This window comes from Hyperoodon ampullatus, assembly GCF_949752795.1.
Source record: "Hyperoodon ampullatus genome assembly, chromosome: 1".
In the NCBI taxonomy this organism is placed as follows: Eukaryota; Metazoa; Chordata; class Mammalia; order Artiodactyla; family Ziphiidae; genus Hyperoodon; species Hyperoodon ampullatus.
The window spans coordinates 163,054,094-163,070,392 of NC_136914.1; the positions used below are offsets into that span (position 1 = coordinate 163,054,094).

Consider the following 16,299-nt stretch of genomic DNA (forward strand, 5'->3'; position numbering starts at 1 on the left):
GTGGTTTCTTGGGGAAGGGCAAGGGTTGAGGAGCAGCTTCTAATGGATATAGGCTTTCTTTTTTGGTGATAAAATTTTCTAAACTTAGATTGTGGTGATAGTTGCAGAATTCTATGAATATACTAAAGTCATTGAATTGTACATTTTAAATTAGTGAATTTTATAGTATGTGCACTGTACCTCAATAAAGATGTTAAAAAAATTTTTAAAATGTGTTTCTGATATTATATGCAATATCAAAAATCCTGAGGGCTTCAGCTATGTCAAATATATCTAACAGCAGTAATTTACGCCATGAGCTTCTCTTATTTATTGCTTAGATAACCGAAATGTTATAGACTAAGAGGTAGAAACGAACTTCAGGGACTCCACGAGGGAGAAAACTAGATCAAACAGGTGAAATAACTTATACTGTCATACAGCTTTGATAATAATTCAGACAATATTCAACCATATTTTTTTGTGGGGGTGGGGCTTGTTCAAGAAAGTAATAACAACTCAGGTATTTGACATACTGGAAGAGGATGAGATTTGGAGCTGAGTTTCTTGAGTTTGAACCTTGATTCTGCTACTACTATGGGTAGGGTCATGGCAGGATCTTAATAAATATTAATGAAATAAACAAATGGATTGAGGAACGGTTGCGATTTCTCATCTGGAAAAGTGAGACATGGTTCATGGGACTTTGTATGTGGAATAAATGAATTGATGAAGTTCACGTGATGGCTTTGAATGCATCTCCACTGTAACTAGTATTATTGTGTAAAGGAAGATTAGAGGGAAAATGGCAATCGACCCTCCTGAGGAGGTACACAAATACCCTAAATGCTATGAAAAATTCCCTGTCCCATCAGAAGACCCAAACAGTTGTTATTCGAGATAGTTCGCATCTTGACATTCAATCAAGCAGTTTTCACTAGGAGGAGGCTGGCATGCTCGCCATCTGTTGGCTGCATGTGTAATTAGCACCATCTGCTGAGACTGTGTCCTTATTTTGCTCTTCAGTCTGCAGCAAGACAGTTTTCACTTCTGCTGAAAAATGTATTGCTTCTTGGGAGATAATGTAGTGAGCTGAACACAGCATTGCTGTAGAATCTACTACTTCCATAACTTGTTAGGGTGAAGTCATGAACAAGTTCTCAACCTCAGAGGGTTCTGTGAAGTTAAAGTATCGCGAGACCTGCATGTGGCATTTCGAGGTGGGGGTGGAGGGCTGGGAGGGGTACTGGTGCCAGCTTACAGGAGCTGGTTTTTAAATTTTCAAGATTTTGCAATGCAGGTGTTAAACATGGCCATTATTAAAAAATTAATTATGTAAATGTACACTTAAGTTATTTCAAAAACAAAGGTAGCATCTGCTCAAAACTCATGACTTCCTAGTTATTCTACCACATTTATCTATGCTGTTGAAGTTATTTACCTCTATTGTGTCCATGATGGAAATACTAAAAAATGGTATCTCTTCCCAACTACCTGTTCAATGATCATGTTGGTAGCTTGAAATCTGCTGTAGGGGAAGTATTTACAACATGGAAATTGGCAAATGCTGCAAATTAGGGTTTGATTTATTGTTTTACTGCTTGTCTAGACTTAAAGAGATGGAGAAAATGTTGACAAAGCAAATTAAATATAAAAGTGTGTTGTGTCTGTATGTTGTCCCATTACATTGTAAAAAGAGGAAAATTGAGGAAATATACTTCTGATATTGAAAAACTATCATCTGACTCAGCTAAGAAGCTGTTCATGTAATTACATCAATTGCAGTCATCGTTTGGCTGCAGATACAAGAGTTTGGAAAAAATCAGAGAAAGCACTCTGTGAAAATCAATTGGCTATATAAAATTTATGATAGAGTGTTGTATATTTTACTATTATTTTAAAACTGTGTGCTACATACATCCTTTTATCAGTAAAGTTTATAATAGGTCTATATACACATGTATGTACATACTATTTTTTTGAGATGCAATATTTTCTTTAATATGTCTGTGGTGAGCATAATTACTTTTTTAAAAAATAAAGACTATTTTTTAAAAGCAGTTTTAAGTTTACAACAGAATTGGAAGGAAGGTACAGAGATTTCCAGTTTATCACCTGCTCCCACACATGCATAACTTCCCCCATTATCAACATCACTCGCCCAAATGTTACATTTTTTACCAAGGATGAAGCTACATGGATACGTCATAATCACCCAAAGACCATAGTTTACCTAAGGGCTCACTCTTGGTGTACATTCTATGGGTTTGGACAAATGTATAATGTACTCATCATTATAATATCATACAGAGTATTTTCACTAAAAATCTTCTGTGCTCTATGTATTTATCTCTCTCCCCAACTCAGACTCTTGGCAATCACTGAACTTTTTACTGCCACCATAGTTTTGCCTTTTCCAGAATGTCATATAGTTGGAATCACATAATATGTAGCCTCTTCAGATTGGCTTTTGTCACTGGTAATATGCATTTATGTTTCCCCCATGTATTTTTATGTTTTGATAGCTCATTTCTTTTTGCACTGAATAATATTCCATAGTGTAATGTCTGGATTGTACCACAGTTTATTTATTCATTCACCTACTGAAGGACATCTTGGTTGCTTTCAAGTTTTTGGTTGTCATGAATAAAGCTGCTATAAACATCTGTGTGTAGGTTTTTGTGTGGACATAAAATTTCAATTCCTTTGGTAAATACCAAGGAGTGTGATTGCTGGATCACGTGGTAAGAGTATGTTCAGTTTTGTAGGAAACTGCTAATCTGTCTTCCAAAGTGGCTGTACTATTTTGCATTCCCACCAGCAGTGTATGAGAGTTCCTGTTGCTCTACATCCTCACCAGCATTTGCTGTTATCAGTGTTTTGATTTGGGCCATTCTAATAGATGGATGAGGTATCTCATTATTGTTTCAATTTACATTTCCCTGGTGACATATGATGTGGAGCATGTTTTCATATGCTTATTTGCCACCTGTATGTTTTCTTTGGTGAGGTCTCTGTTGAGGTCTTTGACACATTTTTTTTCCACTGGGCTGTTTGTTTTCTTATTGTTGAGCTTTAAGAGTTCTTTGTATATTTTGGAGAATAGTCTTTTATCAGATGTGTCATTTGCAAATATTTTCTCTCAGTCTGTGGCTTGTCTTTTTATTCTCTTATATTGTCTTTTGCAGAGCAGAAGTTTTAAAATTTTAATCAAGTTCAGCTTATCAATCATAGATCATGTCTTTGGTGTTGTAACTAAAAAGGCATCACCATACCCAAGGTTATCTAGGTTTTCTATGTTATCTTCTGTGAGTTTTATAGTTTTGATTTTTAACTTAGGTCTATGATGCATTTCAAGTTAATTTTTGCAAAGGGTGTAAGATCTGTATCTAGATTTATTTTTTTGTAGTTGGATATCCAGTTGTTTTAGCACCATCTGTGGAGAAGACTACCTCTGCTCCATTGTATTGCCTTTGCTTCTTTATCAAAGGTCAGTTCACTCTATGGGGGTCTATTTCTGGGTTCTCTGTTCTGTTCCACTGATCTATTTTTCTAGCCCTTCATTAATACCACACTGTCTTGATTACTGTAGCTTTATAGTAAGCCTTGATGTTGAGTAGCATCAGTCCTCCAACTTTGTTCTTATACCTTTTTTTCAGAGATTTGGGTATTACACATTTACCACTGCTTGTGATCTGGTTTTAGTGCTACTACTAATGTGCCATGTGACTTAGTACAAGTTGTTTGGCTTCTCTGAGCTTTGGTATCCTCATCTGTGATTTAAATGGTTGGAAAAGAAGATACGTAGGTTCCAAGAATTCGTTTCTTGATAGAAGGGACAATGATACAATACAGTGGTCACAAATGGGATCTTTGAAATCATTCGTGTTGGGTTCTAATTCCCCCCCATCACTTACTGAGTAATCTTGGGCACATTATTTAAATGTTCTGGGCTTGTTTCCATGTCTGTAAAATGCAGATAATGAAGTGCAGTTCCTTGGATGGCCAAGCTTAAATAAAATAATACTTGTTTTTCAATTAGCTCCTAGTCAATTTGTGCTAAATATATGCAATACCCTTTATCTATGAAATATGATCATCACAATCAATGCTTTTGGAAACATACCATCAGTGTAATGTTCTGTAATTAGAGACATAGACTCTGAACAAAATTGGATAAAACCTGGCCTCAGTCACAGTATTTATTATGTCTAAAAGTTTTATGACGTATAAAAGTGAACCTTTAGGATTTCACGTCCTGATGATTAATTGTGGAAGCATCCAAAGAAGCAACTTACGATCCAAGTGGCTAGTACATATTTCACAAGGCCTGTTTGAGAAACTTCTCCACGTCTGTGGAAACTTTCAGAAATTAATTCCAGCAGTAAATTGCTGAAACCATTCTTTGGGTTGAGTGGGGAGGGATTAAGTTAGGCAAAGCCAAGGATGTGGGAGGGACCTGCCAGCTTTAACAGTTCCTCAAATAAGGTTGGAAAGTGCAGTTTCTTAGGAACATGTATGTCAACAGCTGTACCTTGTTAGTGACAGATGTGGGATAGAAGCATCTTTCCTAACCAAGCCCAGGAGACATCTTTTCCGCTGACCTGGGTATCTCAGGAAAGGTGGGCAGGTAGGGTGAAGGAAAGGACTAAGGCTTCAGAGGCGATGACATGGGCAGTGGGGTGGGTGGATTTGTATGTATGAACCATATCCATGGATTCGCAAAATGCTAGAGGCCGTTGTGTTCTACCACATTTCTATAGATGGGATATTAAGGGCCAGTAAGGGAATATCATTTGCCTAAATTTGTAATGGAGCAGAACCCTATGGTATCTTCCTGGGACAGGCCTTCCCCCATATCCTCTGCTTTATCTTCTCTGTGAAGTACATAGATAAGAGTATTTGATGCACATTTCCTGAGTTTTTTTTACGGATGTGAAAACCCTGCACCACATGGAAGATGTTAACTGCTTGATGACCATGAGCACACGGCCCCCAGGCCTCCTGGAGCCTAAGGACTGATAAAGTTAACCCCTGTGACACTGCCCTGTTCCCTCACCATCAGCCAATCAGAGAACTGTGCATGAGCTGATCAGATACCCTGTGACCGCCCACCCCCTCACCTGGCTTTTAAAAACGCTTTGCTGAAACCCTTCAGGAGCTCGAGGTTTTTTATAGGATGAGCCACCAGTCTCTTTGCATGGCCCTGCAATAAACATTTTTCTGCTCCAAACTCCTATGTTTCAGTTTGTTTTGGCCTTACTGTTCATCGGGCGCGTGAACTTGTACTAACAAATTCATAGCACAGACAGAGACAGAGCCAGAAGCAACCAGGCTTCTTGACTTGCCTCTTACAGGCCTCTACCTAATGGGAACGCATGGCTGAGGATCACAGGCTCGTCTCTAGTTGGTCCTATGACAGCCTGCCATGCTTATCTAATACACGTTTATTAAAATGGGCTAAATTATAGAGTTACTTTAGTGTTTACTATGCATCCACTATGTGCTGAGCACGGTGCTATGTGTTTGCTGTAAGGAAAACAATGTTTAGTAAACTTTGGTCTTTGTGATTGAGGAGCTTATTTTTATATTCATTGATAACAGATTTATTGTGTATGCTCCACACCAAAGTAGATAGAGCATGAGATGGTTTCAGCCTACACAGAGAGGCAGGAGTACATTCCAGTGTAGGGAGAATGGCAGAGGGTAAAAGAGGGAGGAATGAATTCCAGAAACCATTAGTTCAGTTCAGTATCCCTTTGTCAAGTGTCCATCACGTGTCAATAACCGTGCTATAGGATTTGCGTTGGTTATTAACTTTAAAACAGACAGATGTATTACAATGTAGGTGCATTCCCTCCCTTTTAGAGATAAAGAAACAAACTTGGAGAGGTTACGTTCCTTGTAGATTTCACATTTGGAAAGCGGTAATGCTGGGATTTGAACGCAGGTCTCCTTGTCCCCAAATCTAACATTCACGCAACCATATGTTAGCTGCTGCTACATCTCAAACATAATGCTTAACTTCCCCTGAGGTCATTGTCTCACACCTCAGCCCAATGTCCGTTGCTGTGTGAATCCTTCCTAGGATTCACAGTTCTTCTGCAGGGGCTGAATTAAGTATGTATGTACTTTTTTGAGTTCCGACAACACTTCGTATAGACCCGACCAGACTGTGGACTCCTCGTGGTCTAAGGTCTTCTGTGACTCAGTGCCCTGGCACAAAGTGATTTTGAATAAAAGTGGCCTTCTCCCCTGGCAGTTATCACACGGTGTTGTAACTGCCTTGTTTTCAATTCTTCTAATTGTGGCTACTTTATATTTCACTATTGAAGAGTGTATTTGCTACTCAAACGCTTTTCTTTTCTCTGTGTGATGGTGAGACAAAATACTGTCCTGTAGTTCCATTAATGAGTGATTTTACAACATTTATAACACTGGCTTTGAACTGAATATTATATCAATGCCTCTCTCACTTTTCTTTTTTCTTTCTTTCTTTCTTTATTTTTGACTCCCAAATAAGGGTATGACTTCTATCACTTTTGAGCCACTGGCTGTGCCTGAAATAAATTTAAATCTAAAACAGTAGAATAATCTTAAATTTATTTCTTATCATTTCTAGGCCTGGGGCCTAAAGCTTGTTATTCGTTAAGGATATAACCTATAGGATGGCAAATTCCACCATTTTTTGTGTTGTCGTGTTCTGCCACTAGAGGACAGTATCATCCCTCAATTCATGTCTTTTGCACTAAAAATTGCATAGTTTGGATGAGTGGGAAATCAGGGAACAGGGAGAGTTTGCAGAAACAATTTTAGATACTAGCAAATATAGTAAAACCCTGGAAACATTGCCATAGTCGACAAAACTTGAGTTCTGGTCTAGGCTTGGACTGCTTGCTCTGTGACCTTGAGTGAGCCCCTTCTCTTGCCAGGCTTCTTGGCATAAAATGAGGGGGTAAAACCAGATTAACTCCAAACTCTTTGACATCTAAATTCGAATAAAATCAAACTAGTAGAAAGGTCTTTTGATGGCATTGTGTAGAATTCTATCTTGCTTCTTTTCAACCAAGCTCATGTTTCTGGATATCAATGTTTAGCCATCTATGCATAATTCCTTCTTCTTCTCATGGATAGTTTATTGTATTTCATTATAAATTCATTCTTGTATATGATATGCTTTTTACCTCAAAGGAAACTGGTTTGTGCTTGGTTCACATGGAAGGCAAAGAGAAACTCATTTTAGGCTCACTTATTCTCAGCATTAAGAAGCTAAGCCACACCATTTTTCAATATTACAGCTATCTTCTGCATCTGTGGTTAATGCTAATTAATGGTTCATCATAAACAACTTACACTATATACATACGTTGCCCCCAAATAAACTTTTACCCATTTTTAGGAATAAAAAAAAAAAAAAGAAAAAACCAAGCTTCAGGGAAGATAAGTTCTTGAAATCTGACAGTTTCCAGATAATGTCAGAATATGATTGCAAGAAAAATAATATGAAATGTACATTAACATAAATCTATAACTGCTCAACTTTATGAAAAATATCACCATAAAATTTTGCCATTACTGAACCATGCAATATGTTTTTCTCTATGACATTTTGTGAGAATGAATAAATTATCTGAGAATGTGTTTGCATCAAAAATACAGAATTTTATAATAAACACATAAATCATTCAAGCCTTTTCCAGCAAGATGCCTGATCCAAAAAATGGGGGTATTCATATTACTTTTCAGCTCCTTTCTCTGTACAGTACCTTAGAGCTCAAGGTGGTAATACAAAACCATCAATTATGGAAGTGCAGGAAAAGAAGACATAAAGAAATAACTCATATTGAAGAAGTTTTCCATGCAACCTACAAGCTCAACTCCTGTGAGTCTTGCTTTCACTGAGGTCATCTCTGCAGTTATGATTTCAGTTTACATTGGGGTCTACTTTTAAAAAAGTCATATTTTATAGCCATGGTACTTGGATATCAGCCAACAACCCTTATAAAATTGACAGCACTAACTTAGCTCTGAAAGATGTGTCTTTCTTGCACTCCCAGAGGAATTTCTTTGCTCTTTTTTTATTTTGGGTAATTAATTTCACATAAAGAAAGCGTGATCGCCTTTTTGCTTAGATTACTGGTAAGCTTAGAGAAAAACTAGAGGTTTAATTGTAATAGAATGTAGTGATGCGTGCCCGAGCATCCTGAATTTTATCTTTACCTTAGTCTTACAGTCTATCTAGATACTTCCTACGATTTAGAAAAATTTTCTTCCATTTTACCATGCAAGTTTTTGTTGACTGCTCCAAATATTGTAAGCTGAGGCAAAGTGTAGATGAATATATGGATGAATAGTTGTGATGTTGGGATTTATAATAAGAAATATATATTTGGCCTCCGTCCCTGTGTGTGGCACAGAGCTCCTAAATCCCTTGGAATTTCACAGCGATGAGAGCTATCAAGGTATCTTTTGTTATGTTAAGGAGGTGACTTTTGGACTCCATCTAATGATGGGGACTGGCTGTCAGTGGTGCCTAGCCGAAGACCACGGGATCAAAGGGTTAGAACTTACAGTCCCCTACGTCTACCCCCCACCCTCCCACCCCTCGCCGCAGGGAGAGGAGAGTGGCTTGAGATTGAGTTCAATCCACAATGGCCAACGATTTAATCAACCATGCCTATGTAATGAAGCCTCTATAAAACCCCCAAAGTTTGGAGTTTGAGAGATTCAGGAAGCATGGAAGATCCCTGCTCTTTCCCCATATCTCCCCTTATATGTCTCTTCCATCTGGCTTGTTCCCGAGTTATATCCTTTTACAATGAACTGGTAATTTAATAAGTAAAATGTTTCTCTGAGTTCTGTGAGCCACTCTAACAAATTAATCGAACCTAAGGAGGGAGTGGTTGGAACCTCCAATCTATAGAAACACAGGTGACAATCTGGGCTTGTGACTGCCATCTGAAGTGGTGGTGAGGTGCGGTCTTGTAGGACCGAGCCCTTAACTTGTGGAATTTGGTGCTGTCTCTGGGTGGATAGTGTGAGAATTGGGTTGAATTGTAGGATACTCAGCTGGTACCCAGAGAATTGCTTGATGGTGTGTGGGTGGAAACTGCCCCCCTACCTATGTTGGAATTGGAATTAGAACCATCCTGATAGTCACACAGACATATTAATATATGTAGAATAGTGGTCAAAGAAGATTCTGCAATCAAAGAAATGAAGGTGCATGTCTACAGTGAACTATTAAAAAAAGAGGAGAATTGTGACATCCATTTCTTGTCTGCTTTCTCCCCAGGACTCATTTCTCAATAAATTGCCTATAAAGCTTCTATTAGGACCTAAGACATTTATACATCAAATGATTATGATCTGCTCTGGGATGCCTCTGTGCTCTGCTCCTTTCCTCTGTCAAGAGGCATGAAAAAACTTCCTCTACATAATTCATGTGGTCTTCTAAGGACTAAAATACATCAGTTAATGCAGAAAAGCTCTGAATCAAGTGCTGTGTGCATGGAAGGCATTTCCGTGTTTAAGAACTAAAGAGGCACTGATAGGAAATCTCCCCTATTTTGAGGGGTTTAGGAGTGGTCTAGAGGGAAGATAGACAGGGATCTGTCAGGCTGTGCAGGATGCAGAGGAGAGATGGAGTAGGGAACAGCTCTTGTTTCCTGCCTCTGCTAATTCAATTGAATTGATGAGTCAGAAAAGTCCTGCCCACTTCCCATTTCAAGAGGAGGAAAGTAAGACTCAGAAAGGTTAGGTGCCTTACTTAAGGTAACACAGCCAGGTAGTAGTAGAGCCTGGGCTTGGGCTCCTCTCATTGCTCCTTCCACCTTGCTTCCCTTTGTGCATATCTTCCCTTTGCGCCTCCAGGTCCATTGTTCACCTTGTCCACCCTGCTCCACCCCACTCTCCATCCTGGAGACCAACCAGCACATGCAGGCTACCTTGCCCCATGGTTTCAGGTTGGGTTCAGCCATTAGGAAGTCTGAACAGGAGATCAAAGGAAGGTTGGAGAGGGAGATTGGGGCATGTATTCCCTTGGCTCCCACCCTGGGAGGTCCACATGGGCTGGTGGTGTTCCTCAACCAATGGTCACTGCTCTTCTCAAGGTGGTGAGCTCCTTCTGGTTTTCTGTAGCTGTCCCCTCATCCTTCTGGGCTTAGGGGTGGTGACAGCACCACTGCTGTTGGCCCCAGTTTCTGCATCACCCCTCATTCTTCTCCTACACCTCACACACCTTAGTCAATAGTTCCTTTGTAAAAAAACCTCCTTAAATTATCCTAATTCGGGTGTGTGCCATCTGTTTACTCTTAGAACCCTAACTATCACACTTTCCCATTAAAGAAAATGTGATGTTAATAATATGTTATAGAATATAGCATCAGACACATAAAAGATGATCTCGATGTTTCAGTTACTGGGAAATGTAAATCATGGGATTGTCATCTTTTCTAACTGAACATTGTAAGAGAATATGGGGACATTGGGGGAAATGATGAGAGAAGCTATAATGTATAGGATCCAATTAAATTTCTTTGGCTGTCCTCCATTTGTGCTTCTAGCACTACTGAAATTGATTATTTCCTTTCAGGTTCTTACCTGTATCTTTATCTCCAAATTGAGTTGCTTTGCCTGAAGCTTTAAAATCTATTTTCATGTTAATTAATCAGCATTTTAAAATTAGATTTCTATCTTGCAATTTTACAGAGGGGTATGCTTAGAGAAATAACTTAGTTATATATCTGATGCAACCCATATGTTTCAAAACAATTTCTTTCCCAAATTGCACAACATGGACTATGACTTTTCACGATCAATTTCTTCATTAATAAGGTAAGGTGATAAAAAGGCATAAGATGTGATAGACTCTTTCCAAAATTAGTTATTTCATGAAGGTTAATTCAATAGACAACCATGTTGAAGAAATCTGTGACCACAGACAAAAATGTAAGAGGATCTTGGAAGCAAAGAAAGATGCAAATATACTTATATTTCAAACTTTGTGATTTGACTTTACCTTTAACATGTTGGCTTCTGATATCCCTGGAAATGGGTTGTTCCACCTGTAGAAGACAACGTGACACCATTATTTCTTAAACTGTGACTATACCATCTCATGATCTGCCACTCAGTATATAACTGTAACCTGATGATTCCCAAGGTTAAAGGCATAAGTCCCTGGACTCATCATTCTTATAGATCACCCTACGAGTATGGGAGGCAATCAGTCAATATGTGTAAATACGTGTAAATACATGTACCACTGTGCCAGCAATGAGGGTAGTGGCCTCAGGTGGTAATTTGGCATAAAAATACTTAGTTTGAGATCCAGTTGAGATCCAATACAATCTTATTGCAGTGAAACTTTGGAAAAGCATTTACCATATTATGAGCCTTAGATTTTTCATCTTTTTAATAGGGAAAATATTTAGTAAATCATGTCATTGAATTATTGTGAAGATCAACATACATGATCAAGTCCATGAAAGTGATGGAGCAGGCAGATCAGAGTGTGGCCTCGTGTGGATGCCCGTGTTGGGATTTCACCTCCATCATGTGCTGGCTATGAGAACATGGCCAGTCATTTAACCTTCTAAGCCTCAGTTTCCTCATCTGTGAAATGGAGGTAACAAAAGAACTGGTACCTCACAAGGGTGGCAGGACTACATGAGACAGGTAATGTGCCTAGAACAGGAAATGACACAAATGAAGCTGAATAATTGTTAGCTGTCATTATTAATAGTATTAAAGGTGTTGCTGAACTATTAAGGGATGGCTGTACAATTATTAGGCATGAGAGTGAAGAAGATGATAGAGACATCCTAATGATGCCCAATGCCTTTGAAAGCCTTTGAGCCTAGATCAGTATTGGGGTCTATGATGGTTAGTTTTATGTGTCAAATTGACAGGGTCACAGGGTATCCGGATATTTGATTAAACATTATTTCTGGGTGTGTCTGTGAAAGTGATTCCAGATGAGATTAGAATTTGGATCAGTAGACTGAGTAAGTCATATTGTCATCCCCAATGCCGGTGGGCATCATTCAGTCCATTGAGGGCCTGAATAGAATAAAAAGGCAGGGGAAAGGATAATTTGATCTCTCTGCCTGACTGTTGACCAGGGACGATGGTCTTCTCCTGCCCTTGATGACTGAGATTTACATCATTGGTTCTCTTGGTGCTCAAACCTTTGGACTCAGGCTGGAACTTATGCCACTGACTTTCCTGGGTCTCCAGCTTTCCGATAGCAGATTGTGGGACTGAGCCTCCATAATCACTAATTTATTTATATGTATGTGTATATGTATATATGTCTATGGCTATATATGTCTATATGTTTCTGTCTTTCTATCATATCTATCCTATTGTCTATCTATCTATCACCTACTTATCATCTATCTATCTATCTATGTATCTATCTATCATCTATCTATCTATCATCTTCCGCCTATGTTTCTAGAGAACCCTGGCTAATAGAGAGTCTTAGTGTTACACTTCATTGGTGCCAAGTTGAGCTGGCCAAGGTGGATGGGGAGGAAGGGTCACTGAACGCCCTGTTACCTCATGTCTTAATGTTCAATGTCCACCTCTTCCTCTGTGGAACATTGAAACACCTTATTTATACTTGGAAAGTGGTGGCTCTTCTGCTGGCCAAGTTAGTCAAGGCTTGAGTGTGGTTTGGGTTTGCTGTTGTTATGGCTTCCTTCATCACACCATCAGCTTCCAATTCCGCCAGGGTATGGAGGCTGGTGTGCTGGGTTTTTATTTTATTTTTTTATAGTAGCTTTTTTTTTTTTTAACATCTTTATTGGAGTTTTGCAAAGTTCTTGTTGCATCCTCAGCTTTCAGCCTTCCCTGTGCACCTGCCCTGCAGAGCGGGTCTCTCCCAATGCTCTTGCCCACCTGCCATTGCTAGCCCAGAGCAGGAGAGGTTCTCCATTGTCTCTGTCTCAGCTGGGCCGTGCGTGATTAGGGTATTAGGAATGGGGCTTCCTTAGTGTTTCTGTTCTTTTCCCCTTTGGTGGCCAATTTTCCTTTTGAACATTTGGATCCATTTGGATCTTTCATATGACAGAGTTTCTTTGCATTGCATCTTCCCCAGAGGGAGGTACCCTCTGATGATATTAGCATAGGATCCCGGTCCTAGAAATATTGCCTGCCCCTCCCCTAGGGCTACACCCATTTTTCTGTCAAATATTTACTAGTGCCTACTTTATACCTGTATCAATGCTGGATTATGAGGGAAAAAAGAGGAATAAGAACTTGGATGCTGAAGGAAGACTCAGACATGCATGCAGTTCTGAGTTTACAACAAATTATAACACAGGTTTAATTACAACAGAAGTTTTTCAGCCTCAGCATCGAGAGTTGGGGCTGGATAATTCTCTGCTGTGAGGGCTGCCCTGTGCTTTTGCAGTATACTGAGCGGCATCCCTGTCCTTCACCCAGTACGTGTCAGTAGCACTCCCCAAGTCTTGGCAACCAACAGTGTCTCCAGGCATTGTAAATGACCACTAGGGGTCAAAATGGTCTCGGATCAGAACTACCGATTACAGTGCAATGTGTTACTGATGTCAAAGGCTGCTTTGCATTGTTTCCTCCAGAAGGCTTCTTAAAAGCCTCTGGCTGGACTTAGTGATGCAGCTCCCTGCTCTTTGCACCCTGTGTCACTTCTGTCTTAACGCTTTGTATTAGATCAAAACTGCCTGTTTGGGCTAATGCCTCCTCCCTTAGACTGTGGGCATTGGCTCATTTTTTTTATCTCCATTGTTGAGCATAGTGCTTCATACACAGCAAGCACTCAATAAATGAAAAGATGGACAGTGGTCTAGTGGTTGAAGACAGTTGTAACCAGTCTAAGGAGTCATCGTAAGAACTGGCCCCTGTAAGGATTGTTGAAGATCCATTTCACAGAGAGTTTAAGCTCAACATAAATGTGCAAAATGAATTAGAATTAACTCCTGAGAATGAGGTTATAATAAAAAAAAATCTGCTTACCATAAAAACTTGATTATTCAAACATTGATTATAAAAGCAAATTCCTTTTTTATCTGAATCAAGGCCAAGTCCTTATTTAATTAATTTATAAGACAACTTTCCTCCTGGCCAAAATTGTGCTCAAGTCTCCCATATCATTTTTCTTACAAGATTTCACTTGACTTAATATGTTGAGATTATAGTTCCACTTGCAAAGTGACCTAACTAAAAGAAGAAATTTATAACAGAAAGCTACAAAGATAATATGAAAAGATATAAAGTAATACAAATGGAGACAAATTCTGGCATAATTGTTTTAAAAAAAATCAGATAAGAATTATTATTTTTTTTAAAAAGCATTCTTCTCCTGAAGGTTTACTTACATGGAAAGGCGGATTATCAGTGATTTTTAGGGAAAGAAAAACTTAACTTTTTAGGTCAGAATTTTCTACTCTTTGTAACCAGACAAGAACTTGTGTCTTTAGCCTCTGGCCCAATGACTCTAAAATTCCTATTGTTCCCTGAATATGCTTCATGCTTTCGTGATGAGAGCCCTGAAGTGTCCTCCTCCCTGTCAAACAGACCCCTGTGGGGCTGCCCCAGTTTCACATCTTGGGAATAGTAGCAAATATTCACGTGACAACTTTGAGGAACAGAGTGGAAAAGGGTTCCATGTGAATAGAAATCAAACTGGGAAAGAAGACTGTGTCTCTTTTCCTATTAATATTTCAAGTTATTCGTATTTCAACGTTCAGATCAAATGACTGAGAGTTTGTTTGTTCATTTCTATCCAATTAACCCACATCTGTTGAAAACTTCTTACAAAAAGGCACTGTGCTGGGTACTGGGGCTAAAATGGTCCCTGTCCTCATGGAGGTGTCATTTAGTAACGGATTACTTTGTGCCAGGCACTGTGTTTTGTAGGTATTATCATAAAGCTATGAGATTTTATATCTAAGACAGTAAAGGCTCAGAGAAGGTAAGTATTGGAGCCATTAAAATAGGGATTATGTTTGTCTTGCAAGGTCATTTTAAGGATTAAATGTCATTCATTCATTCATTTATTGCCATCTATCCTCCGAAAGACCTCCTGTGAGTGCCCTGCTTTCATTATTTTTTCAAAGCACTCATCACTTGACATATTGTCTTTGTAGCTATTATTTATCTATTTATTTATCACAGGCCTCCTCCCACTAGATGTAAGTTTCATGAGAGCAGGGCCTTGGTGGTTTACCGATGCCTATAATTTTGTCTGGTCCATGGCAGGCACCCAACACATATGTCTTGAGTGAATTTGTTGAGTGAATGATTCAAGTATTTAGCTTGTTGTCTGTGTTCAGTATTTTATCCCTCATCTTGCTCTCCCAATCTCTATTGGCTGTGTTCTGTGTAAATGACATTATTTGGTAAAATTTGTAGTATCCTTTTCTTGTCAATATTTAACAGAAATGCTCAAGTTAAATAGGTAAACTATTTGAACAGATAATGCACAAGGAACATGTGTTATAAATATTCAAAAGCATGTTCACACTCACTAATAAATGTGCTACAGATTTAAAAAAAGAACAGTGAAATCTCTTTTTTGTTTTTTAAAATTATGATTAAAAATGTAATATCCAGTTTTGTAATATCCAGTGAGAATTCTATGAGGTGGAAATTGCAACAAAGGGCTTCTGGGAGGGTAAATTGAAATGATTTTTCAGGAAGAAATTTTACAATATGTACTAAAAGCATTTAAAATGTTTTCACTCAGTGGTTAAGTAAAATAATTAAAAATCTTATAATGGGGAGTGATGTATCTGTAAAGATTATGCTTATTAATGCTTGTTTTGTCACAGAGGAGATTGTTTTATGACTGAAAGTTAATGTGAAAAGGAAAGAAAACTGGTATACACTATACAATAAAGACTCCCTTGCATGAAACATATCAGCATAGAAAACATTGACATGAAATGTACCCAAAATGTTATGACTGATAGCCCTGAAACCCCAGGGATGATTAATTTGTATTTTATGCATTTCTGCATTAAGAAAATTAAACATTAGCAAAAGTATTATTACAAATAAAATTCTATATGTGTTTAGAGCATTTATATTTGCAAGATATTTTCATAAGATTATCTTTTGTGGTCTCAACAGCTTTTTGAAGTAAGCATGGCAGAGATTTTTATTCTTATTTTTTAGGTGGGTTTACAAAGAGGCTCAGAGAGGTTGTTTGACTTACTGTCGTCACTTGGTATCTGTAGGGGATTGGTTTCAGGAATCCCCATGAATATAAAAATCTGTGGATGCTCAAGTCCTTTATATGAAATAGCATAGTATTTGGAAATAACCTACACA

The 16,299-nt window shown here is 38.5% G+C and overlaps 1 protein-coding gene across 1 annotated transcript in view; it reads right to left on the bottom strand.

The window, feature by feature from the left end:
• Positions 1-16,299, bottom strand: part of CLNK (cytokine dependent hematopoietic cell linker) — a gene marked incomplete at both ends in the record, with an annotated part of 173,838 nt that overhangs the window by 51,990 nt on the left and 105,549 nt on the right. Inside the window, one exon of the mRNA XM_079711583.1 lies at positions 11,000-11,045. Coding sequence (XP_079567709.1) covers positions 11,000-11,045 — 46 coding nt within the window. The remainder of the gene's footprint in view (positions 1-10,999; positions 11,046-16,299) is intronic.